This window comes from Polyodon spathula, chromosome 15 (genome assembly GCF_017654505.1).
Source record: "Polyodon spathula isolate WHYD16114869_AA chromosome 15, ASM1765450v1, whole genome shotgun sequence".
In the NCBI taxonomy this organism is placed as follows: Eukaryota; Metazoa; Chordata; class Actinopteri; order Acipenseriformes; family Polyodontidae; genus Polyodon; species Polyodon spathula.
This window is the reverse complement of record NC_054548.1, coordinates 35993206-36020044: the sequence shown is the minus strand read 5'-3', so window position 1 is coordinate 36020044 and position 26839 is coordinate 35993206. Positions and strand designations below refer to the sequence as shown.

At 37.4% G+C, this 26839-nt stretch overlaps 1 protein-coding gene across 3 annotated transcripts in view; it reads left to right on the top strand.

Moving 5' to 3' along the window:
- LOC121327955 (cell adhesion molecule 2-like) overlaps window positions 1-26839 on the top strand; it is a 597798-nt gene that overhangs the window by 500538 nt on the left and 70421 nt on the right. For all 3 annotated transcript variants that reach the window (XM_041272338.1, XM_041272337.1, XM_041272336.1), the window contains 2 exons: window positions 5698-5850; window positions 9005-9142. In XM_041272338.1, coding sequence (XP_041128272.1) covers window positions 5698-5850; window positions 9005-9142 — 291 coding nt within the window. The remainder of the gene's footprint in view (window positions 1-5697; window positions 5851-9004; window positions 9143-26839) is intronic.

Genomic DNA, 26839 nt, shown 5'->3' with positions numbered 1-26839 from the left:
ATTTTCATTCTACGTGCACTGTACGTAAACCTTGTAATTGTTTCTGTGTTTGAATAATATATGGCAAGATAATTTAATTACATTATTTGTTTTCACCAACTTTGATTATGATTTGGAAGTCCTCTTATTAAAAAAAAAAAAATAGGATACCAGAGGGTTAGTTTTTGTTCTGGTCAGTCTTATAGCGAATCTATATTAATACAATTTGTATTTTATTTTTTTAAACCTTTCATGAAATACCATTTGTAGGTGGTGCAAGGATGAACTAATAAAGTCCAGAAGTGTGGTTCAAATAGTGGTATATTTACAATATTTACAATATAACAAACAAAACAAAAGCGAGCGGGACGAGAATAAAACAACAATAACAGATGATCGGCATGTTATGTCACTGGCTGCGTCCATCATTGTCCAATGCAGACGATTCCACTTTGGCACGTATCTTGTTTCTCCAGCCTTGGTTACATGGGCTGTCCTTAGGGTTCCTGGTCACAGGAAAAAAGACTACAGGTTACGATCCCTGTCTCATTCCTATATATATATATATATATATATATATATATATATATATATATATATATATATATATATATATATATATCTTGGACTCCAAGTTTGACTCAACAAGAAGCCCCCTCCCCAGCTATTTCAGTTCTCTTTATACTGTCATGATGTGTTGGAAAGGGGAACACCTGTGTAGCTGCCCTTATCAAGATGGCTGCCACAACCGACTCTAGACCTAATGTCATTTCCATCTTGATAAGGGTACGGGAGTGTGACAGAGATCAAATGAAGCTTGGTGTTAGATCTCCTTCCCGACTTGTGAGAGCACTAGAAAGAAGGAATAAAATAACCTTAAGCAAATGGCGAGACAATTAATTCCGTAGGGTAGGTGGAAATCGGCCATTTAGGAAGGGGGTGGAGCTACGGCACCTAAGCTCACTGACCCGGACGGTAGATGGGAGGAGCAGATGCGCTCGTTAACCTAGGGGTCATGGGTGAGGGTATAAATAGAGGGGCGTAGCTTCAGTGATCTGTTCCTTTGTAGAAGGATCCTGTAAATTGCAAAATAGAAACCTTGAGTGTTCTGTGTATTCGTCTGTCTCATAACACTGTTTGTTTTGTGTTGTTTGTCTTTAAAGAATACTCGCACGATCCGGAGCTGTAGCCGCAGGCCAGCATTAACCAGGACATCAACACTCACCTTTTCACTTCGGAACTGTCTTTGCACCACGAGCACTTAATTCATGCACTGTAGGAACTGTGTCTGTGTTTGTGGTTTGTGTGGGTGAGGAAAGACAGGACGTTTGGTTGCTGGTCAAACCCATGGGATTTTTACAAACGGGAGTTATACACGCCGCTGTAGCACTTCCTTCATTATTATTGTTTACAGGTTGTTGCCACAAGGCTCTGGACATTATAACCATTAATAAACACCTTTGCACCCTGTGAATCATTTGTCTGTGTGATTAATCCGCTCTGCAATGCACTCACCTGCACGTATTCACCACTTTGCCACAGGGAGTTAGCCTCTTTAGCACTGTCTGTCAGGAGGCCACACTTCACTCCTATATACCTTCACCCTGTCACACCATTCTTTAGGGGTCTTATGCCACTCAAATAATACAATCCAATTAGGTGTTTTTCTTAAGGATCAATACTTGACACAGTGTACTATAGTGTAAGTTTACACCATATAAGAGACCTCGAGTGATTATAACAATTTGCAATGCCTTTGTATTATTCATTTTCATGGTTGTGTTGTCACCGTATGCACACTGACTAATACTTGGAAGGTTAAAAATGTGGTGCTTTTACTGTGGCCCATTTTCATTTGCTTGTTAACTAGGAATACCCTGCAAAATTGAGCTCATTAAACCCAATTATTTCAAAGTAGTGGCCATGCTAAGGGAAAGCTGTCAAACTCTCATGGAGCAATATATTGCTGAAGAATGTTTAATTCAAATAAAGTAGACCTTATTCTTTTTTTATTGTTTTTTTACACATGAGTTTGTATTTAAAACATTTTCCATGATGACTAATCGGTACTGGATTGATTTTCTTAAACTAAAACAAATTGATCTTTTTTAATGGTGTTTTTTTAATAATTGAGATGAACGCTGTAATCATATTTAGATCAATGGGGAACATTAGAGTCGATTGGAAGGTATAAAAATATTGACATTGATTAAATGGAATGATGTGCCGTGTTGTGGCTGTACTTAAAGAGATGTGTAGGCTAACTTCCAGTATCTGAATGGTGGACAGTCTCTTCAAAGTAATATTGCAGTGATTTAAAATGGCACATACAAATGTGAGCATATATATACTGCATTAGAAAATATGAGAACAGCGATAAACAATATCGTGAAAAAGTATTTGCCCCCTGTCTGATTTTCTGCATTTTTGCATATTTTTGACACTGAATGTTATCAGATCTTCGACCAAAATCTAATATGAGATAAAAGGGATGCTGAGTGAACAAATAACACAAAATTGTTATACTTATTTCATTTATTTATTAAAAAAAGTTATGCAAAACCCAATGCCCAGTGTGAAAAAGTAATTGCCCCCTTGCATGCCCCCTTGGCCAGAATTCATGGTTCCTTCAATGATGGCAAGTCGTCCAGGTCCTGATGCAGAAAATCGTCCCCAACTCATGACACTATCACTACCATGCTTGACCGTTGGTATGATGTTCTTACTGTGGAATGCAGTGTTTGGTTTTCACTAGACATAACGGGCCCATGTTGGCCAAAAAGTTCCACTTTTGGCTCATCTGTCCATAGAACATTATTCCAGAACTCTTGAGGATGATCCAGGTGCTTTTTAGCAAACTTGAGATGAGCATCCGTGTTCTTCTTAGTGAGCAGTGGTTTCCACCTTGCTACTCTGCCATGAATCCCATTTTTGCCCAGTGTCTTTCTGATGGTGGAATCATGAACACTGACCATAGCCAAGGCGAGAGAGGCCTGCAGATCCCTGGATGTTGTTCTAGGGTTCTTTGTGACTTCCTGGACGATTTTACGTCTTGCTCTTGGAGAGATTTTGGCAGGATAGCCACTCCTGGGAAGATTCACTACTGTCCCAAACTTTCTCCATTTGGACAATGCTCTGACTGTGGTTTGATGGAGCCCCAAAACCTTATAAATGGCTTTGTAACCCTTTCCAGACTGAAAGGCATAAAAAACTTCAGGAATTTCTTTTGATCGTGGCATGATGTGATAGTAAGTAACTTCACTGTGATAGTAAGGGCCAAATTTAGTCAGATTTATATTGGGCAGGGTTGGCCCAAATCAGGCCTGATTGTTAACCAAAGTATTCAAAAAGATGACCCTAATTATCCCTTTAAGGAGTTGTGGTGGAGTCTCCCACCCCTTTATGTTTATTATTATTTTATGTTGTATGGAGTATGTTAATGTTGGTGTTTATGTATAAAATACACTGGATATAAATATGGGTTACGAGCATGAATATTTAAAATGTATATTTGTATTTAAGCACGAGCATTGCACAACACTTCATGTGCAGGTAAAATAATATTGATTGCTAATCGATCTTTCAGTTGGAGTCTCGGCACAATCGGTTTATTATTATTTATTTAACACTGAGCGCAGTCATTGAGTCTCAGTTTTCATCCACTTTTCCTCACTGTTTGGAGTCTGTATTTATGGTCTGACTTCACCCCTGCAAAGCCACCCTGTTCACAGGGGGGCAATAACTTTTTCACACCTGAAGATTGCATGTTTGATTACCTTGCACACCAAACTCTGGTGTCATTTTTTCTCTCAGACTCCCACTATATACGACTACAACCCACAAAAAGATCTGACGAAATAAAATGTGAAAAATATGCAAAAATGCAGAAAATTAGACAGGGGGCTGTCACAAGGCTGGCTGGGTGGTTACGTAAGACCTGGAGCAATAACACACAGAACAGAGACGTAGAGTTTTGGTGAAGCTGATCACTTGCTTGCGCTCAGCATTTAATAAATGAACAAACAGAAAATAAAGATGCTGAAGAAAACATAGCATGGCACTTGAGCCAAAATAAATAGATAAACAAAATGAACAGACATTAACAAACAGGACACGAACACTAAACAAACAAGTACCATGCTGCTCCTCCAGCAGGACGTAGCAATTGCTTCCTTTTTCTCTCTGTCTCTCCCGTTCTTTCGCCCTGAACACACAACCCAGAGTGAGTGAAAAATTGCTGCTTTTATGCAGCTGTACCGAGACTCGATTGCTAATCAATCATTCAATTGGAGTCTCGGTACAAGTGCACGTGAATTAATAGTTCAGTTCCCTATGCTCTCATATTATTACATTTTACCTGCAAGTGAAGTGCTGTGCAATCCTCGTGCCTAAATACAAATATACATTTTAAACCACTCTTGTTACACAGACCCATTTATATCCCGTGTACCATTGACTACACACCAACATTAACACACTACACGTAATACAACACAAATAAATAGCCCAGGGGTGGGGTACTTTGTCACAGAGGCAAATACTTTTTCACGGCACTGTATGCTTCTCTGTTTTATAATTTTCAGTATTGTTTTATGGTTTTGTCCCAGCTGTTCCAAATATTGGAATATAAATTATAATAAAGGGTATGAAGAACAAGGGTTTATTTAGAAACGTTCGTGACTCTTGTTTTTCTAGTAACAGAACGAACATAGTAAAAAAAAAATAAGATGAATAATGGTCCAAGATGCAAAGAATAACGGTAAAACTTGTCCCTCAGACAAATCTTGTTGTCCGAGGCATCAGGCTATGAATTCTATAAGGTGATGCAAAATCTTTGGCTATAGCTGTATTCCCATCTTCATGGTCATCTCACCCTTCATTTCTTTAACAGAGGGGCCAATTAATGTCAGTTGAGATTCTGTTTTGTGTTCCAGAGACTTTTTTTTTTTCAGCATTTCAGATATCAAGTACAGAAATCCACTGAGCCATTCAACTGAGCCTTTATGGTCTGATAAGAACTTGCACATTTTCTATGCTGCATATGGTCATCTCTCTGGCTAAGAGAACACCCCTCGGGAAGCAGCAAAGTGTTCTCTTAGCCTAAGACAGAATTGACCACCAGACACAATATGAATCAGTAAATACATAAATATGTATTACTTGTCATGACACACGTGCATGAAATGAAATGGCACTCTCACAGTTACAATTCAGTTTTCAAAAGACTGATAAACTATTTGATTTTAAATTTGATGATAAGTTATGAGTTTACAAAACAGTACTGTATCAGTTGTGAACGAATGGCTTTCTGTTCCTAAAATGTGCAATTTTAAGCCAAGTTTCTGTTCCTTTAGGCGGAACATTTACAATGGGAAAAGGTTGTTCTCTTAGCCGAAGTGTTCTCTTAGGAGGTGTTCCTATACGAGTATTGTAGCTGTACCGCTTTATAATTGATCAATTTTAATATACTTTTCTTACTATTAATTTCTGTCTAGTCGAGCTTTAAAAAATCAGATTTATATATATTTTTTTTATATATTTATACCAGTAGTTGAAACAGTATAAAATAAAATGTCTGTCTGCATTAACATTGATGTTATACAATAAAATATAATTTAAAGTATTCAAAAATTCTAATGAATCTTTGCATAAATGATGAGTGTGTGAGGTGTCCTTGTAATGAGGTTGTTAAAGACAACTTTTCTAAATTTATTTCAGCGCTGAGGAACAACCGGATTGAACTGGTTCGATTTTCATGGCACGAGCTGATCATCAGCATCACTGATGTGACTCTGTCAGACGAAGGACAGTACACTTGCTCTGTCTTTACTATGCCTGTCAAGACCTCCAAGTCCTTCCTCACTGTTCTAGGTAAGTACATTAAACACAGAACACTGATTGAAGTTACACTAGACTGGTCTACTGATTTCATCCTAAATTACTGTGCCAGCTACCTTCATTTATTTTTCTGCTTTGGTTAGTGCAAATGTTAGTTGAGGGGGGTCCCCAGAGGTTCTCCTGATAAAAGCATTGCCGTGTGGAGTGCAGGGGGAGTCATCATATGCTGGTTTGAATCTCGGTAGTGCCGAATTGCCAATCTTGGCTGGCGGCCACAGGGAGAGCTACATTGGCATTCCTGTTGGTTCCTGGGGGAGCCACACATATTTTATTTATTTATTTATACCACCTTACCACGAGTTTTCATATAGATCTGTGCAGACCACAGACTATATTGTTTCATATTAAAAGTCTTAAGCAAAGTTTAATATCATTGATTTACTGAAAAACAAAACAAAAAAAAAACATTACAATTTATTGTTAATGATAAAAGTGGTTTTGAAATTATATTTACATATTCTATTATTTTTGTATGGAGAAGTGATCAGTAAAGTAGCACCAATAATGTTGATGCTCTAGATATTAATTGTATGACCATCCAGGTTAGACAGCCTCTAGAATGATTTGTGTTTCTGACAGGGTTACACTATCAACTAATTTCTCCTATGGCATGCCATAAGATGATGCATTAATCTGTTGTTGCCTTTCCACAAAACATGAACAGGCAGCCTAAACTTTTTAAATCCATGCAGCTCCAGAATTTTATATAGTCATATTAAGTAGAGCAATAAATGTATAAGGTTGTTGTACCAACCATTAGCTTGTAGAGCTGTTTTTCCCTAATCCATCAGTACACATCTGTGTATTACAAATTTGCACTGTCTGGCCATAAATGTGAACATTGTAAATAAAATTCTCCTAGAATGCAATGTATCCAAATGTAAGGGGTCAGGTGAATAATGAAAACAAAACAGAATAATCTCAGACTGTATATGGGGCATGGTAGTTGGGTGCCACTACAACCAGCTCATCCCAACAATTCCACCCACTGAAAAGAATAGCAATGATTTGATACACCTGCAATATGTCGAACATAGCCTGCCCCTTAAATAACTCATACATTTGATATACAAATTGAATATCTGGCATGTATTCTGTAATATTTAAAAATTGCATCTCTGTATTACCAAGTCTGGTTTGGTAGTAATGGGTAAGACAACTGATCTGACAGAGGAATAATAGTTGACACTTGACCAGACTAAACAGAAATAAAATAGCAAGTAACATTGTAATCACTTTAATATAAATAACAAATGAAAATTAGTTTTACAGCTGAAATCATATCTTTACAGGAGCCCATTGGTGCTGTACTGTTTAGAGAATGACTATTATCTCTCAAATGCCATTGTACATTTCTATTTTGTAGTTTTATGAAAAAATACAAGCATTTCCAAAACTTTTATATTCTCCAACAGTATGCATGATATAATGATTCTGTAAAAGTAGTAAATGCTAGTGTGAAATGAAGCATTAACAAAAGCTGTAGTCAATGTAGAACACTTTACAGTCTGAAAGAGTAAAAGCTTTCAGACATCCTTTCAAAAAACAGTCATCCACAATTAATATGCTATCCTTTTCTATGGGAATGTGTTGTAACTTTCAGTAGTCATTTTAAATATAAAACTATTTAGCCAAATGAAGAAATTATTTCGTGAAATGGATACAAAATATAAAAGATAACAGCTATTAAGAGTATTTAATTGAACAAAATATTGTATTGGCATAGGCCTGATTGTTGCATTTGAGATCAAAATTTCAAGGTCAGTTATCTAAATTTGAACTTGTTAAGGAGTGAACTGCAGAAGGAGCTCCCCACCAGCACCACCTTTAGGCTTTTACCTCAAACTGTACATGTATCTGTATTAATGAAATAGGAATGTTCACCATCTGGAAATAAACAGGAAATGGGCAAGGAATTAAATAGATGTTTATATCCTGCTGAGACCAGACCATTACTTTTCCAGTAATACATTTTTTTCTAAAGACTATTATTTTAAAGATACAGTACAAGTTTTTCACATTGTAGGTCTCATGGGAATTGCTTTCTAATAGTGACACCTACCAGGAAGGCATTACTGGAGCAGCTGTGAGTTCAGCTTGAACAGTTCAGAGTCAGTGCCTGCCCTCGGGTCACCAGCTACCGCTAGTTTAACCAGCATGGGCCATCTCAAATTACGTTTTTGCCATCAAGATAAAGAATGTAATTTTAATGTGACAGAGAGAAAACCTTCCACAATGTTGTCCGTGCTTTGCAGCTTGTACCTGCTGAGAATAATACTTAGAAACCACTCACTGCTACAACTTGGAGCAAAAGTATTACCGTGGCAATGCTCAAATCTGCAGTTACTGTCATAAAGTGGTAGAGTAGAGCTAAAATTGACTGCACTAAAGAATACAAACAGTGCCTTTATTCCAAATTTAGAAAATACTGTCCTTTTAAATATGTTAATCTATTGTTTGTGGGTTATGCTTTAAAAAAAAAAATAATTGTCTTGGATGTTGTAATTATCCTTTTCCTCTGAATAATAGTCATTCTACATTCACAGTAGATGCAATGTTAATATGAAAGTAGAACATGTTAATTAATCTTTCTGTGATTCATTCTGTTACAACAGCTAAGAAAGCTACTGTATAAACAGATTTATCATATCAACGAAAACAAAGGCAATATGGAGCTAGAAGAGTATGAGAAGTGAGTTTTTTTTTTACTGACCACACAAAAGGGGTTACAATTTAATGGTCTTTATGAAATATTGTTGAATATATTTATTATTTATTCATTTATTTATACCGTTTGAATCTTACGGAAATCAGATAACAAGCTGAGAAAGGCATTTCATGTATGTTAACAATTTCTTCACTATTTCAATATTAAGGATTTTTTTGGCTTTCCTGGACATGGCTGTGGATTTAAATTGTTCAGAATATGCTATTTTACAACCCAAACAACTTATCTGCATATATTAGCAGGCAGGATAATATAAATAGAAGTGCATATTGTTATCATGCATAATATTAAAATGAATTTGGAAAAGCTACAGTTAGTGAACATCAGATGCTCTGCATCAAATGTTTTGTAACCATGGGAACGGTAAGGAGTAAAAAAAAAATGTAATTTTCCTTTCAGGAGTCCCTGAAAAACCAGAGATTGCTGGTTTTACGAAACCTGCCTTGGAGAAAGACACAATCACACTCACCTGCAATACCTCAGGCAGCAAGCCAGCAGCTGATATTCGCTGGTTCAAGAATGACAAAGAGATTAAAGGTAATAGATTATCCCTACTATATACACTATCTCTCCACACTGTATACTAGAAAAAACTGAAGAACAACTGACGTCTGCCATAATCAAAACCTAATTTGGCCCATTTATTAGGGAAATTTAATGAGCTACCATAAATACCCTCTAAAAATGTCCTCCAATCACCTTGTATATGACATCTATTTTTTACCGTGACTGTATATCCCTGTATGTTTCCCACATAGCCATTGGTCTATAGACTATACCAGTCTGGTTTACCTACAAAGCCCATTACATTTGCATCATTGACAAAATCTGTAACCAAAGATGGCTTCCATATTGGTACTGATAAACAAGACTTCAATATATTGGCTTAATACTTGGCACATAACTGTATTCTGTGATTGTCTGTTAATTTTGATCATTTGTATCTCACAAGATAAGTTAATTTCTCTTATAACACTGCTGAGTCATATAAACCCTGCTTTCAAAGTATGTTGGTGACTTTGATACTGACCTCTGACCCAATGTGGCTGCCACATTGAGGTTTTATGCCTTTTTAAGTATCTTGGACACAGTATATGTTGAGGTATTGTCCTAAGATTTGGTACATATGTCCATTACTGGAGTCCAGTAAAAATTAACTGTTTCAGTGTTTTACATATTTAATATCTAGTCATATCAATGAAACAGGTCACACACTTTTTCATTGGTGTTTTCTATGCTTAACAGTGACAACTTGAGCTGGTTGACACAAACTCAACATATGTTGGCCAAGCACATGTACTAAGGGACCATATCAACTTTAAACTAGAAAAAAAGGTTTGTAGAAATGTGCATCCTAGTTAAAAGTTAACTGAAATGGACACTAGGATGTACAGGAAGTCTTGAATAGTATGTTGAAACCTGCTCACTGCTACAGCTGGGAACAAATGTATTATCATGGCAACATAACACACCCCTAAACTGGACCCCTAAACTGGAAAAAATAAACCCTGGTATTAGTTACGGTCATACGTATGAACAGGACTAATATTTTTCTATTATTCATAGTAGACTCCTTCACAGTAAAGTGGACAATAATAGGTTACACTCAAAACAAAGATATGGACAAATAAAAAAAACAAGCCTCAGAACAATGTCAGAAGAATTTAAACAAAAGTTCAAGAAAGAAGGTAAGAATCATAGTGTATAAAATAATAATATAGGTCAGAATATATTACCACACATAAATATGTCTCATTGGTTTCATTTTGCCAGTAAAAAAAATAAATAAATGGGGATGACTTTGAACCAAGTTCTCGCCAAAGCATTGCAGCATAACCTACGCAGACACAACTATGAATGCAGCATTTTCTACAGCAGTGCATCATAGTTTACACAAACAAAACAAAACGTTAGGTTACTTAACGTAACCCTGGTTCCCTTAAAGAGAAGACGACCACCAAAACATTACGTATGGGACATGCCTGCCTATTTGTAGGTATTTTCTGAGTTCTCTATACCATAGCTACCGATAGGTCCCTTCTTGGGATGACGCCCTCGGTCCCGCCTACAAAGGGATTAAAACTGTCATTTCTCTTTTTGCATCAAACCTGTGAGGGTGACCGATGTGACCTAGCAGTTGTTGGTCATCTTCTCCTTCAGGCAACCAGGGTTATGGTAAGTAACCTAACGTTTCCTTTCAATTCGAAGACAGCCACCAAAACATTACATATGGGAAATGTATTCCAGAGCCATCGCGAGGGAGAAGGAATGGCAGCATACGAGAGACGCATCAGAACAGCTTAACCCTAGGTTAGTGGTATGAGCGTGCAACCTCAAGGACCCTCGTGCCTATTGAAGGCAAAGAAGGATCTACCACATTCATGCGGTAGAACCTGGAGAATGCTGCCATATATATCGACAGTGAGGCCCCTCAAAAGGGCCCAAGATGTAACCAACCCTCTAGTAGAGTGCGCAGCTACTCTCCCAGGTGGGGTATAGCAGCACTGTCAAACGCCATAGAGACAATCCAATGCGACAGTCACTGTTTCAAGAGGGGCTGTCCTAGGGTCCGTATGCCGTGACTGACAATCCACGTAACACCTCAACACCCGCACCGGGCAGAGGAAATTCAATCTCCTATCCTCCTCCAAAGCAAATGGAGGTGGATGGAAAGAATCCAGTTCCACAGACTGATTCATGTGGAAGGCTGTGATCACCTTGGGGAGGAAAAGTGGGTTTGTACACAGTGACACTTTGCTGCCATTGTCCAAAATACGCATACAGGAATACAAAATACTTATACAAACAGCACATGCAGATCACTAACCCACTTAACGGAGGTAATAGCCAAGAAGAAGACTGTCTTCATAAACAGTGCCTCTCGTCTGACTAAGGAGATCCAGGGCTGGCCTTGTATGAGCTGGCATATGTTCGAGAAGCAGATTCTCCTGGGCCACCGAGGGGCAACTAGGAGAACTGTTGCTTTCTCTAACCGGACCTTCTCCAAGAAGGCCGGGAGCAACGACAACTTGCTGAGATGCTTGTTCTATATTCAATTCCTAAGTTCAATGTCCAACTTAATTGCATACAAAACACAGTTTTATCATCAACACAAATCAATTAGACACAGAAAGGGGTAATCTGGGTTGCAGCATTTACATTTAAAAATCAGATATTTAGCAAAAACCGCATTGTACACATTAAACAATAATAACTGTTAATAAAAGGTTTGATTTTACTTGCATAGTCATTTATAGATGAAGTACATCTGTCTGTTTTTCTTGAAAGGACGCGTTGAAAATGTCTTCAAAGTCTTGATATCCATTCTGACTTCCCTTGACTTTGAATTATTGCAATGTTTAAAAGTATAAAGCAATTTTTTTGTTATTAAACGATTACTACTTATATTTAAAAGCACACTGATCATATACCGTACATGGCTGGACAAATATGATTGACAGAAGTAAAGCAGTTCCGTGCTGTGCTTATTTACTGTCTATTTGATCAATGTGATTTTGGCTGCGTCTGCTTGGATTTGTGCCAAAAATGGCGTCACACAGATAGAACGAACAGAACTAAAAGCAGTCATGGCCTCAGCTTTTTCCGTCCCTTAGAGTGCATAAAAGAGTAAACACGAATGCATAAAGACGTTGGGCAGGATTTTCAAAAAGTCATAAATGAGAACTCCAGTGTTAATCAAGAAATCTGCATGCAGCATTGATTGGGACATTTTCCAGAGGTCGTTATGCCTATCTCATTATTAAATAGTCATGTTAATGTGAGTTACAAAGTTATGTCGATTTATGAAATAATGTTAATATCTTAACGAGCAGTGCTTCTTGCGACTATTTTTTTTTGTTTGTACAGGAATTTAAAAGCAAATCCGTGTTATAATTCATCAGGAGATCATTTGCACTCGGAAAAGGAGGGTTTTAATTACTGAAAAATTATAACTTACCTTGAAACAGAAATTTAACAGACCATGGCTGTGATGCCAACGATACAGAGGCTCTTGTACAGCGGTATCGATGCTATGCTTTAGTGTGAAAGGTCCCAGGTTCGCGCCCCCCCTCTGCCTGTGTGTGGATTGCCTCGGGCTGTGTGATGCTTCTGACTGTGTTAACTGAGATTGCTACAATATATTGTGAGGGAGTGTACATTCGAGATCAAACTTGGGCTGCTGTGGGGCAGTGGGTGTAAAGAATGCACACTCCATCTGGGTAAAGGCCAGTGGTAATGTTTAAATAAGGAATTGTTTCAAATAAAAAAAAAGGTAATAAAATGTGTAGACAACATAAACCAACTGGAAGATAAACAAAGTGTGGAGATAATGTAAAATGTTTAAAAGTAAAACCAAAGAGTTAATGAATGAACGTAAAGTTGTTATCACAGGTTGATTAAGAAAGGTTAAACCACAAACTTTGGTTTAAAAAGAAGGCATGTTATTATATCGGAAAGGCTATTTGGAGGCATTAAGACCCTGGGGACAATACTGATGTCAGGATTATCTCCAATGTAGGTTCATTGTTTGATTTAATAGTATGACTTCATTGTTTAATCATGATCTTTGATCTTTGCGCAATCCCCTGGCTAAATTTGTGCCTCGCAAAAAAATAGTGCTTTGGCACAAAATGAGAGATATTCCAAAACTGCACAAAGCAGTTGCGAGACATTGGAATATAGCAGTTTTTTTGAGCAATTCGCAAATCTGTTTGTGCTTTGCAAAACCGTCTGCACAAGCACTAACAATATAGCAGCTGTACACAACAGCCAAGCGAGAATGCAGAAAGATGGACAGTCAACATTAGTAATGGCATTACCCTGACAAGTTATTCATACTACTCACCCATTTTAACAGCATGATCAAGCCAGGTTTGTAAGGTTTTGAGTGTCGCTGGAATGGATTTTTTTCATTTTGACATATTTTTTGTAAGAATAATAATTAATTCTAAAAATGTTAATTGTAGCCTACTATGATTTCTCAATAAATGAACAGTCTCTTAACAATTAGCAACATCAACATTCAGCAGACTGGACAGCTGCATAAAAACAGCCAGAAATTACAGTTAACAGGACTGTTCATCCCGCATCAGCTAACTTATGATTGGACTGCTGCCGAGAAAATACAAGTCTTTGATTGGTTGATCGTATCACCGGTCTGGCTTTAGGAAAACGATAGCATACCTTTCACAGCAAGAGTGCCCTGACAGTGTTTGTTTCTCTGAACTGCAGCTGCCCACCCCTCACCCGTAATGCATAGCAACCTATGGAATAACCAAATAAAGCAATGGGCCACAAGATGGGTGTATGATGTTTGTATACAATTAATTTACAGATGTGTGGCAACACACAGCAAAAATAACAGGCAGGACCACCCTCCCCTCTTCATCCTTCTCTCAATCTTCATTTCCATACTTTGATGATACACGTTGGATGCCGATATGCCTGTGGAGCAGTGGAGAACACTTATATAACTGTAATATGTAAACACACTACCGCTGTCCATCATATCAATACAATACTTATTGATAAAACACATAACTGATCCGCCCATCCAATGTGTGCGGGATGGGGGGGGGGGGGGGGGGGGGGTGGTGTTTGGGGTTCTGTACTATTGTATGTTTGTACTGTTGTACCCAACTCCAGAGTGGACCGTTACTCCGACAATTTTTGAGCCAGCGGTGTGCAGTTATTGGAACTAGCACATCACAATTATTGCACAGATATTGGTATATTCAGACGATTAGGGCTTTCACCCAATTCAAATTTGATTGCACTATGTGCTTATTGAATGTCCACCTAGAATACATTTGCATCACATGATTCTAATTACTGATGCATTACCGTATGCTAATAGGACAGTATGAATAGAACAGGCATCTGCACAACAAGGAAGGCAGTGTGCTGGACAGAGGTGAGTGTGCATGTTTCCACACTTGTCTTTTGGGCATGGGAATACGCTATAAACGTCACTATGATGTGAACATGTTATATATGTTATTATAAATGCAGTATATAGTTTGCATCACCATCAACTTTAGGTAAACTGGACTCGTTATATCATGCAGCATTGAGGTACATTACAAATACAAGATTTAATACTCATCATTGTATATTATACGATTTGGTAGGCTGGACTTCTTTGGCTTTACGCAGGTTGAAGCACTGGTATATTCTGGTATATAAGGCTATTCAATGTAAATTACCCTCTTATTTAAATGAATACCATAGCCTCAGATCTCATTCTTTTTTGCATTTTAAAATCCCAAATGTGCATATTGAGGCTGGTAAAGGATCCTTATTATACCCCATGGTCCTGGAATGAGTTCCAGTTCAAACTAAAGCTGCAGACCCAGATATCTTTATTGCAATTTAAGAGTAAACTGCATGATTTTGTGACAGAGTTGTAATTGTTTTAAATAGTTGTTATATATATATATATATATATATATATATATATATATATATATATATATATATATATATATATATATATATATATATATATATTGACTGTTGATTGACTGTTGATCTACTAAAAAACTTTAAAAAAATAAATAAATAGGAAGATATTGCATAGTCGGCAACCAGTTTGGGGTCATACAAGTACTAATATATTTGTGCACAGTTTTTGCAAAGGCTCTGTTGGGCACACAAGCTGTCATCTTATATATTATAGATTATAAAACGACGACTCATGTGTCTAGAAAAAAAATGGTTTTCTGACTAAGGTGTCTAGAAGGGCTAGTATTCCGATAGTATGTTAATACTAAGTGGGTATTCGGTATCACGTTTTCAGAATACTAGTATCCAGAATACAGACGGATTCATTCGGAATACCCTGTTTACATGGCAAGGAATAGCTATTCAAATTTCCAACTATTCCAAATACAAATAGAATCCTGATAGAACAGGACAACCGGAACAGATGCCCAGATAGCAATATGGGTGCAGTCAATTGCACTTACCACACGCAGCAGGTGTGCAACCTCATAAAAACAAACAAACAAAAAAAAAAACCTGCATTATCTTCGTCCCTGTTTGCTCAGGTTCTGATATATTTTATATGTTCCTCAGCACGTCACAGCAACGCGGTTATGAACCTGTCGAGGTGGCGGGACACGGCTGACTGGGTGATCCCCACTGTATTACCTGCTACCTTCTGGAAGGTCCCGGTAGCCAGGATACACATCCAAACAGACAGTACCAATTGTTCAGACAAGGCATGACTGCACAGGTTTGTTCTGGCAAGGTCATGTCAGCATGTGACATAGATAAGTCAGCATGTCTCAGTCGAGACGATACCTGGACATTAGTTGCTCATTGCTGAGCTTCTCATATGTGTGCTGAGGCTGGTACACCCTTTCAGCATATCTTAGCCTATGGTCTGGGTTGCTGTTGCTGGGTGTGCCTTGCATCATTCACATCCAAATGTCGATGGACCCGCTGCCTGCTACCCACGTTTCCCATTGTTGCCTGTTTGTAGTCAGTGCTGGAATGGTAGTGTGCGCGGAGTTAATGCAATCCTTTTACATTCCTTATTCTGCACATCACAAACCTGGTTTTTCGAATATACCAGGATCACGCATATTGTCGGCCACTCCCCCCATATTGCGCAATGCATACATTTTATTTCTGTGCAGCGCAGAATGGATGCAGTGTGCAAACCTTTCGAAGATCAGGCCCAAGGTCATTATTCAGACAGACGGCAGCAAAATTCTTTACTATATATATATATATATATGTGTGTGTGTGTGTGTGTGTGTGTGTGTGTGTGTGTGTGTGTGTGTGTGTGTGTGTGTGTGTGTGTGTGTTTTGAAACTTCACCTTGCAATTTATACAGTCAGAAAAGTATTAAAGTTACGTGCATTAAGAGAAATTGGCAGTCAAATGTATGGTATTTGTATTATTTTAAAGACTACAGTAGATATGGACAGAAACATCTTTCAATATGAAAGTGGTTTAATAAAAAGGTAAAAGCTGTTTAGCTTCATTTTGTTTGTTTCTATGTCTATTTTAGCTCTTATACCAAGCCTCTATTTTATAGTCTTGGTCACTGTATTCCATCATCACAGACAATCAATTATTGGTAAAGCTGCAAGAAATAGGAAATGGTCCCCATTAAGAATGATCAGAGAAGTAATTAAGTAGTGAATTAATGGATACTTAAAGTAAAATGCACTTTACAGTAAGCTATTTTTTATACTCTAGATAAATGAACTGACAATTTCAAAAATGCAATTTATCGTAATACTGGAGGCCTACATATTCCTCCCTGAAAAGAAATTAACAATGACCTATCATACATATGAATTGTAGTATTTAAGGCAGCATGGCAATTGCATTAAACATTGATGTTTGTGTATATATATATATGTGTGTGTGTGTGTGTGTGTGTGTGTGTGTGTGTGTGTGTGTGTGTGTGTGTGTGTGTGTGTGTGTGTGTGTGTGTGTGTGTGTGTGTGTGTGTGTGTGTGTGTGTGTGTTTGCAAAAGGATGATTTAATGTCATGGTATTCTAAATTAAAACCACATGCACTCCTAGTTTAGGTCTTTGTTCCAACCATGTTCTTAGTGAATACATTGAACCAATGAAACCCCTCACCATGTATTTTAGTACATGATGCTTTAACCTATGAAACTTGGAATGCCTGTACCATGTACATCATGTAACAAATATAGAAGGGGAACAATTGGCATACTTTCCATAATAATGCTCTCAATACTGTTTTTATTTTGCGGCACTGAAAATACTGTCAAAGCTCTAACCTGATTCCCTAAAAGCCTTGACCTTGGTATTGTTTTTGACTGCAGTACATGGTTTGTGCATTACAGAAGAGTGTTGCTGTTTAAATGGTATATAGCAGTTAATTCTGGTCAGAACAGATAGGACACTATTTTATTATGCTTGTGTGGCAAGGATTGCTTATGGGTCACGTTAGACCAGGAAATAGATGCACACAGTGCTACGGGTGAAGCGCTGACGCACAGATTTATTTTAAAACAAAATAATTAAACAAAACAATACACTTTCAAAACAAACAGACAGTACATTTAAACACTAAACACACAAGTGTCATGCTGGTTTAAAACCAGCACGAGTAGCAACGGGTGACTTTTATAAATCTTACTGTGTCTCTTCCTCCTGTTCTCCACTCTGAACTCCAGCCCCGAGTGTCGAGATACATGACTCTTTTATACAGCTCTACCGGGATTCTAGTCTGCACGTGAACTACTTTGTACTTTATTCTAAATTAAAACCACATACACTCCTAGTTTAGGTCTTTGTTCCAACCATGTTCTTAGTGAATACACTGAACCAATGAAACCCGTCACCATGTATTTTAGTACATGATGCTTTAACCTATGAAACTTGGAATGCCTGTACCATGTACATCATGTAACAAATATAGAAGGGGCACATTATATTTCCAGGTGCAGCCATGATCGATGTTTGCAATATGGATAAACTGATTCTGGACTCTATCACGAAGATGGGCATGTTGTAAAGCACCTGGGCCTGCTTTTATTATCTGTTATGTACAATGTGGGGAAAATATATTAGCTTTGGTCTGTCTGTCTGTGTGAATTCATTCTGCGTAATCTTTCTTATTGTGAAGCTGAACTGCAGAATGAAACACACTGTTTCAGATCAAGTGCATTACTCAGTCTAAATTGGCATAGTTTCCATAATAATGCTCTCAATACTGTTTTTATTTTGAGGCACTGAAAATACTGTCAAAGCTCTAACCTGATTCCCTAAAAGCCATGACCTTGGTATTGTTTTTGACTGCAGTACATGGTTTGTGCATTACAGAAGAATGTTGCTGTTTAAATGGTATATAGCAGTTAATTCTGGTCAGAACAGATGGGACACTATTTTATTATGCTTGTGTGGCAAGGATTGCTTATGGGTCACGTTAGACCAGGAAATAGATGCACACAGTGCTACGGGTGAAGCGCTGATGCGCAGATTTATTTTAAAACAAAATAATTAAACAAAACAATACACTTTCAAAACAAACAGACAGTACATTTAAACACTAAACACACAAGTGTCATGCTGGTTTAAAACCAGCACGAGTAGCAACTGGTGACTTTTATAAATCTTATTGTGTCTCTTCCTCCCATTCTCCACTCTGAACTCCAGCCCTGAGTGTCGAGATACATGACTCTTTTATACAGCTGTACCGGGATTCCAGTCTGCACGTGAACTACTTTGGCAGGGAAACCACAGTGCCCAAACACATATACACATTTTAAATCATCCATGCTACATAACCCAAACCATGCAAAATAACCGAAAACATAAAATACGCACAGGGGCGGGGAGTACACCATCACAGCTTATTCTAAGTTGTGTTGCTATTTCTAATAAATTGCTATTTCTAATAATGTAAATATATATATATATATATATATATATATATATATATATATATATATATATATATATATATATACAATACACTGTAACATAATCCCAAACTCCAAAAGGTCAGGGTTCAGGAATTTTCCAGTTTCAGGATGTGAAATAATATTAAAACCACTTTTATTTGTTTGATTTCTGATTTACCTCTAATTGTAATACATTTCAATGAGGTAGAAATGTTTAAACAAATACAATATGTTAAAGTAATATTATTTTTACACATATTTCATGAAAACATAACATGCTTACCTGACTTAAAAATGTGTAATACTGTATAGGAAACAGAAACACAAAATATTATTAAGTTCAATGATAACAGAAAAAGAAAATTATCATTAGCGGTATATGATGTGAACAGTACATGTATTCCATATATATTTCTTTCACATGATGCACTGCATTGTAGGCTACTGTATTGTGAATTTAAAATACATTCCAGATATTGTACTATTACTGTACAGTATACATAGCTACAGAAAAGTGAATTCTTAAGATAGTATGCTATACAGTATCAGAGTCTCAGACTAGGTCGTAAACATCTCCCATTCCCAGTGTGTTCATATAACTAGGTGTTACTGTAGCTTTTCAAAATGTTTTATTTAAAAAGAAAAACGTCAGCATTGGATTCAACTATACACAGATTAATTGATAAACCAAAAAGTTTACCATAATAACCTCAACATGATGCTGCTTATTATAAGATACATCATTGTGGACAGTTTGTTCAAGTGTTGAGTTTTTACTGACTGTGTTCTTTATTATGGCTACATACCTAATAAGACTAAACAGAAAATGTTTAAAGCACACATGGACCACACTAGATAAATGAATCGCTCTTGTGGTCCACATCAATGAAATTCCATCTTATATTACTTTTTGTTAAGGGATTTATAGTCATATACATTTATTTGTAAAGTAAAACAGGGAATAGTCAACATATGGAATGTACTGTATAGCAATCGTCTTGTGGATTATATTGTATTGAGGCATATCTACAGAGATAATTATACGACATTAGCAATTTTGTAAAAATAAATAAATAAAATTATGAATAACTTGTGAAAGAAAAATATGGTAATTACATTTACCACAATACATTGCAGAATGTAATAATGTTTGCATATTTCCACATTGCAAAATGCGTAGTTAAAACAAAATGGAATCTAATTACTGTGTCTGTAGTGTGGTCCATTTTTTAAAAATCTCAGTTTAAAGCATATTTGTTGGAAAAAAAAAACCTTCCCAAGCATGAATAAAGGTTTAGTAGATTAGTCTTCTCAAGACATAGAAGATATGTTGGGTAGGGTACTGTATTTTTTATTTATTTTTTTATCAACTTCTCCTTCTGCAGCACATTTTGGGAATGGTTTCTTCCCAGTTGTGTGGTTTATTAATAAAAAAAAAAATAAAAAAATGTGATTCAGTCAGTGTTTCCTTTCCAGCATACAGGAAACAACATATGAAATCCACCTGAGGAATTTGGGATTGAATGTCAGGAGATTCAAAAGGCTAATATTACCTATGGAGAAATTATCATCTGGAAAGGAAACTAAATAGAAATGTTTGAGTTTAAAACAGGATAATATTTGGCCCATTTGCTCAATTTTATTAACATAAATCTCTGAACACATACATTAATCTCTGAACTGCTCACTCCTGCATGAAGGAAGAAACATTTTGTATTTGTTTACATGTGGAACCATCATTGGAAGTATTTAATAAGTATTCATTTTTTGAAGCAGAAAATAAATAAATAAATAAAAAAACTGTCACTGTTTCTGACATCAGAGTATCATGGACTGCACTGAGAGGTTTGATATATGAATCTTCAGTTCTCTAATTGATCTTTAATGCCACTTACTTGAAAGACATTGATAATCTGAGATGAAATGTACTTGCAGTGATAGATTCATTTAGCAAAGCAATGGGCTATTACTAAAGAAGTACTTTATTAAAAGCCAAAAGATGTATCTGTCAAAGGCAGCCTAAATAGATTCCTGTGCAATTTTCATGGTGTGTGATGAAACATAGAAACCAGTAATTACAGTTTTTTAACACTATCTCGTCATGAGGGAAATGTCAATACAAATGTTAAAAAATGTATGAGGTGAAGCATCTTCGTTATTGCAAGTTATCTATTAATTTCACGAGTCACTGGCTTATAAATATTGTATATAAAACACTGTATATATTATTGACAGATTTAACAAGTCACACCCCCCCCCCCCCCCCTCCCCTTTCCCCCAAGTAATGTAGAATTACATTTTAAATGAGCTGATACATTTTCTGTAGTATTGATATAGGCCAGCTGCTGTGATACAATAATTTTATCGAGGGCCAAATCCTCAAGTCCAAACTTAGCCATGGGCTTTCTCTGAACTCCCATCAGAGACAGCAGTGTTATTTATGGAATAGGTTTCTAGAAATGGATGCTGAATCCTTAGCAATTCAAATCAAGATAAGTAGAAAGAAATCAACTGCAGGAAGGTAACCCTCAAAAGACAAATGGTCTCAGTCTAAATACCTTGTAGGATGTCTCTTGACACTGCCATTATCCCAGAATTACTCAAATCTCTTGTCCCTTTTATTGTTTCTTGGTAAAAAGCGTCCATTCTTTCATGCTAAAGTACATACACTACTATCAGATCAGATTTGGACAAGTGAAGAGTGATTGAAAGGGCTACTTTACTTGACTTTTTTGTATACTTTGTATTTCAAACTCTTACCATCTGATTGAAAGGACAGAAAAACCTTAGAGTATTATTTTTCTGAAACAGATAAAGTACCAGTAATTTCAATTTCTTGAAAAGAAAAAATGGCACAGTGAAATAACAGCACCAGAACTGAATCTGCTCGAGCTGCACCAAAATGAAAAACACAATAAAGGCTTCTGAATGGGCTGTGAATAGCCTACTAGACTTACATTTAATGTACTCTCTAAGGACAAGTTGGAATTTTATGTCAGTTAGGTGAAGAATAAAGATGGAGCATATCAAGCTTTATAAGGCTGTGTTCACACTGAGCCCGTTTAGAGGGTTTGGTCCACATGGGTAACAAGTCCACTTGGGTAACAAACCATACCGAGTCCACCTAAAGAGGTGGTCTCGTTCCGTTTGGCAAACACACCGAGTCTGGTACGTTTGCTAAACATCAATGTAAAGTGAGAAACAAGAGAAAATTAAAACAGCAAAATACTCTCAGGTAAGATAAAGAGTCATAATAATACCAGCCGTACTGCAGGATCGCTAAATTCTGATATTAGCTCTTTAATTTAAATTTAACCTTTAAAACTGTCAAAGAAAACGTGACAGACTTTACAGAGCTGTTTATTATACCAGTTATATCAGTTGCAAAACCCCATCTGTGATTCTTCAAGGTTAGTGGACCTGCTTGTGTATTCACATTCGCACCCACAGTATGTAACAGACACTTACTGTCAGTTCAGTCACTTCAGCAAGGTCAATAGTGATCATCAGGCTAAGCTTTACCTGTTATCAAGCAAGCTTTCATTTTGTTTGTTATATTGATTAGGTCTATGTATAATTACCAACCTGACACTTTCCAGGTACTCCATAAATACATCAACACACTGTATTTAATTATCAGCACAGTACTCTCTTAATTTAATGGCACTATAATACCAAGGCAATGGTTGCAAATGCAGTTGTTCTCTATTTCAGATTAACAGTAGTACATAGTGGCATAATGTCATTGGCAGAATGGTATCACATTCTCTAATGCTATCACAATGGTATGAACCAACAGACGCTATTAATCCATTGCAGCATTATATCATATCAGTAACAGTGTTCTGCTGAGTCAGGAAGATTGTGTGATAATATGGTCTTCTTATTGTTCTGATAGGGTTTGTGCACGGTAATAAATCCATATATTAATGGTATCACTGGGATTTTGCATGTAATGGACCATGCCCCATTACTGGCTTCTCAGGCACATGTGTGTATTTGCAGGAGAGAGCTAGATGCTGTGTCTGTGACATGCTGCCAGATGAGTTTTGTTTACAGGGGATTGTAGCTGAAGATTGGTCGGTTGAGATTCCCTAACCAGCTGGTGGGCATGTCCTGGCATAGCATCTGTATATAGAAAGGAGCTCCCAGATACATGTTTAATACATTAAACAGAATCTAGCACCTCTGCTAAAAACCCAAGTAAGGTTGGCTCTCGATACATTAGAGACACCTTCAACAGCAAATACGTTGCTCCTGATTGGTGCAGGCTTTGAAATCTCAGAGTAAAGAAAGGCAATTCATTTTGTTCACCTTTCTATATGTCTTATGTACTAAGGCCTACACTGGCAGAAAAGTTTATACAACCATGAATCAAAGTCGACAAAGACGGCAAGATACGAACAATATAGAAGACAATAAATTGTACATGGTTTATCATCTTCAATTTGCTATACTATATTTTTGACAATTCATAGTTATATTACATTTTTACCAGTTTCAAAATGCTTCAGATGATATTTTCTAAAATGGCTTTATTATAATTTAGTCATTGCCAATTTTTTAGCCCGGTGTTCTCCCCAACTTGAAATGCCCAATTATTATTATTCAATCCTGGTTCACCTCTGCAACCCCGCTGACGACTCGGGAAACGGAGGCAAGAACATGTGTCATATGCCAATCTGTCATTTTTATCACTGTGGATCCACAGTGACGCCACCAGACCTTCAGTACCTGAGGACAACACAGATCTGATGGCTCCACTGCAGAACCGCAGGTGCCCTATTGACCACAGGGGTCGCTGGTGAACCGTGAATTCCTCTGCCGACCTAGGCCCTCCATTCTCGGGCAGTGCTTGGCCAATTGTGTGCTACCCCCTGGTAACTGCTGTCCTCGGTTGGCAAAGGAACAGCCTGGGATCGAACCGGCAATGTCCAAGCTATAGGGTGATTCCTGCACTCTACGCAAGTACTTTTACTGGATGCACCATTCGGGATCCCCCACCACTGCTGGTTTTTAACCACCCCGCTGCCCATTTATTTTGGCAATGTCATTTCAAAAAGTTGTCTTTTTTTTGCCGATTTTTCTATTATTAGCCCTCAAATGAGCAATTTGTACAGTTTTCAAAACTTATTTTGAAAAATACACACATTTTTATTGTTTTAAAAAATTGAAATCAATTATTTCAGTAGAACTTAAATAACAGTTTGGTTACAATTGTAGCATTGTAACAATATAAATCACAAAAAAACATGGCAGAAATTATTTTTTGAGCTATAGGTTCAAAGCACATGCCCTTCAAACTCACAACAGTGCTAACGTCTTTATCTAGTTGTGGCAAAGTGGCTGGTGATTGTGAACAGGTGTAGAGGCGATGCAGTGCAGAAGTAATCACAAACAATTGTATTCTGGTAGGAAAGGGGTTTTAATTATAATCCGGGTCTGGTGGCCAAAAAAGAAAGCGCTCCGGCAATACACAACAATGTGTAATGCGCAGAGCCAAACAACCGGTTAAGTGTTATCCGCCCCACAATACTAAAACACGGTCACCAGTCCAGGGTGTGTGTATTAGTGCTCGTGGTGGGTGATAACAAGCTATTTGGTGACAGTTCGTGAAGTGCAGTTTCGGCTTGTGCTGGCCCAAAAGCGACAGCTCCGGAACATGTTTAGCCGTCTGGTGATTCAACAAACAAGACAATTACTAACACACAAAAACAAACAAACACTCACAAATATTCTTCTCACAATCCGGTTTCTCAGGCAGTTACTACTGTGGCTCTCAGTCCTTCCAGGTATATGCACACAACCCAAGCGAAGGAAAAGGTTACTGATTCTCTGGCCCCTTTATGCTATTACGCATGACCCCTTGGCAAACGATTGCAGCTGCTTTTAGTACTTGCAACTGCTACCTCGTTTACCCTCCAGGTCAATACATTCCTGCAACGGAGTCTCGCCTTCATCCAGGCTGACCGACTTCCCGAACCTGGAAATTAATTGTCAGGCCAGCCCGTTTCAGGACTTTTCCTTTCACTATTTTGTGCAGTCACAGGTCGGGAGGGAGATTTCCAACCAGAACTCATTATATTTCCATCACACTAGTACATATACATCAGAATACTTTTCAAATTGTCAATCACGTCATATTAGGGTTGCCAACTTTCCATTTCCAAAAACCGGACAAAACCAGCAATGCAAACGAAGCGACCTGGGGTGGGGTGGGGGGAGTGCTGAGCTGAGCACAAAACCTGAGAATGCGAGTGAAGCGATCAGGGGGTAATTGTATCCTGAATGGCTGCTCATTAGATGCTCAGTATTCGTATCCCGCTAAGCAGTGAATAGCAAAATAATGCACATTTCATTGTATTTCTCGAATTTAAAGGATCGATAGTAAAAAAAAAAAAAAAGCTTGCACAGTGGAGCGTTGAATGGACTGGCTCAGTGAGAATGGAAATACCCAAATGGCAATGAATAGTGAGTAAGCAAGATTCGTAAGAATCACACTTTTGCTGTCCAATCTGACTGGTCACTACAATTTCTCTTAAAAGCACATATCTGGTTGAAAACCAGACAGTTGGCAACTCTACATCATATACAGGGTGATTTGATGTGGTAAACTTACTTTCTACCTTCCACTGTTTCGGGTACTGGTTTGTATTGCTGTTATATGCATTATTATCTGTGAGGTGTACTTCATCAGCAGAATAAATCAGTTTCTTACAACCCCTTGTAACATCAACAAAGACATAAATACCCTCATCTCATTCGCTGTAGTAAGCATCCATTTTTTACTTGCCGAATGCGGACATCCATTTTTACTACTCGTTTATTAATGGGTAGGTCTGTGAAGAACATTTCTTAGGGACTGCTGCCACCTGCCAGTGCAGCTTGTGCAGAATAATGCTCCCCACACCATAAATGTATTTGAAATTAGTTTTTAAGGCTTGTAATTGCACTCTGACTTTAGTGAAAATTAGGTACTTGGGTGTTCACCTCAAAAATGTATTGAGCACAACTGGTAATGCATGAGAAAGTGGACTGGGAAATGCCAGCAACAATTATGATTGATTAAAACATGCTTTCAAAAGTTCTTAACACCTTGATGCAATTGTAAGTGTCGCAACTGCCAGGAGCTTTAGTACATCTCATTACAATATTTGAGAACCCTCATTTGCGTTATCACCGCTCCCTTTTTGCAAATTTATGCAGGAACGGCCATAATTACATATTAATCTAAGGTTGAACCGCAAAGAAAAACTGCTGCCGCAAAGCATTCCCTAAAAAGACGCTAACAGCATTGTGCAAGTTTAGTACATTTCACCCTAGACTTCTGACTCGTTTACAACTATTGCGACAGGCTCAACACTTTAGTACATCTACCCCTCAATCTGCAGATTACGCCTCCTTCACTCAGGGAAGCACAAGACCATTGTGATACTCCCTGTGAAATCTACTGCAATGGTAAGGTAATATTTCAATAAGCACACATGGCTACCTCTCCAGGAGTAACACACTTTAAATGTGCTTTATTTAAATTTCCAAATTGAAGAAAAAATATAGCTCAAATTGTGTAGAAAAAGAACATTCCATTCAGTGCTAAAAGTCACTGTAAATATACCCAAGACAACACCCCATATAAAGCAAACTGCCACTGGGTCTAATTCTCAAACTGTTTATTCACATTTTTAACTAACATCTAAGACTAGAAAGGCAAAAAACACCTCATTTTATAATCAATCAGTTTGTTAAATAAGGTCTCTAAATACTCTGAATTTGTTTGAACATAATTTTGGAACATTTTGTAGATTTTTTGATAGGTCAATTACAGATTGGAGTACAC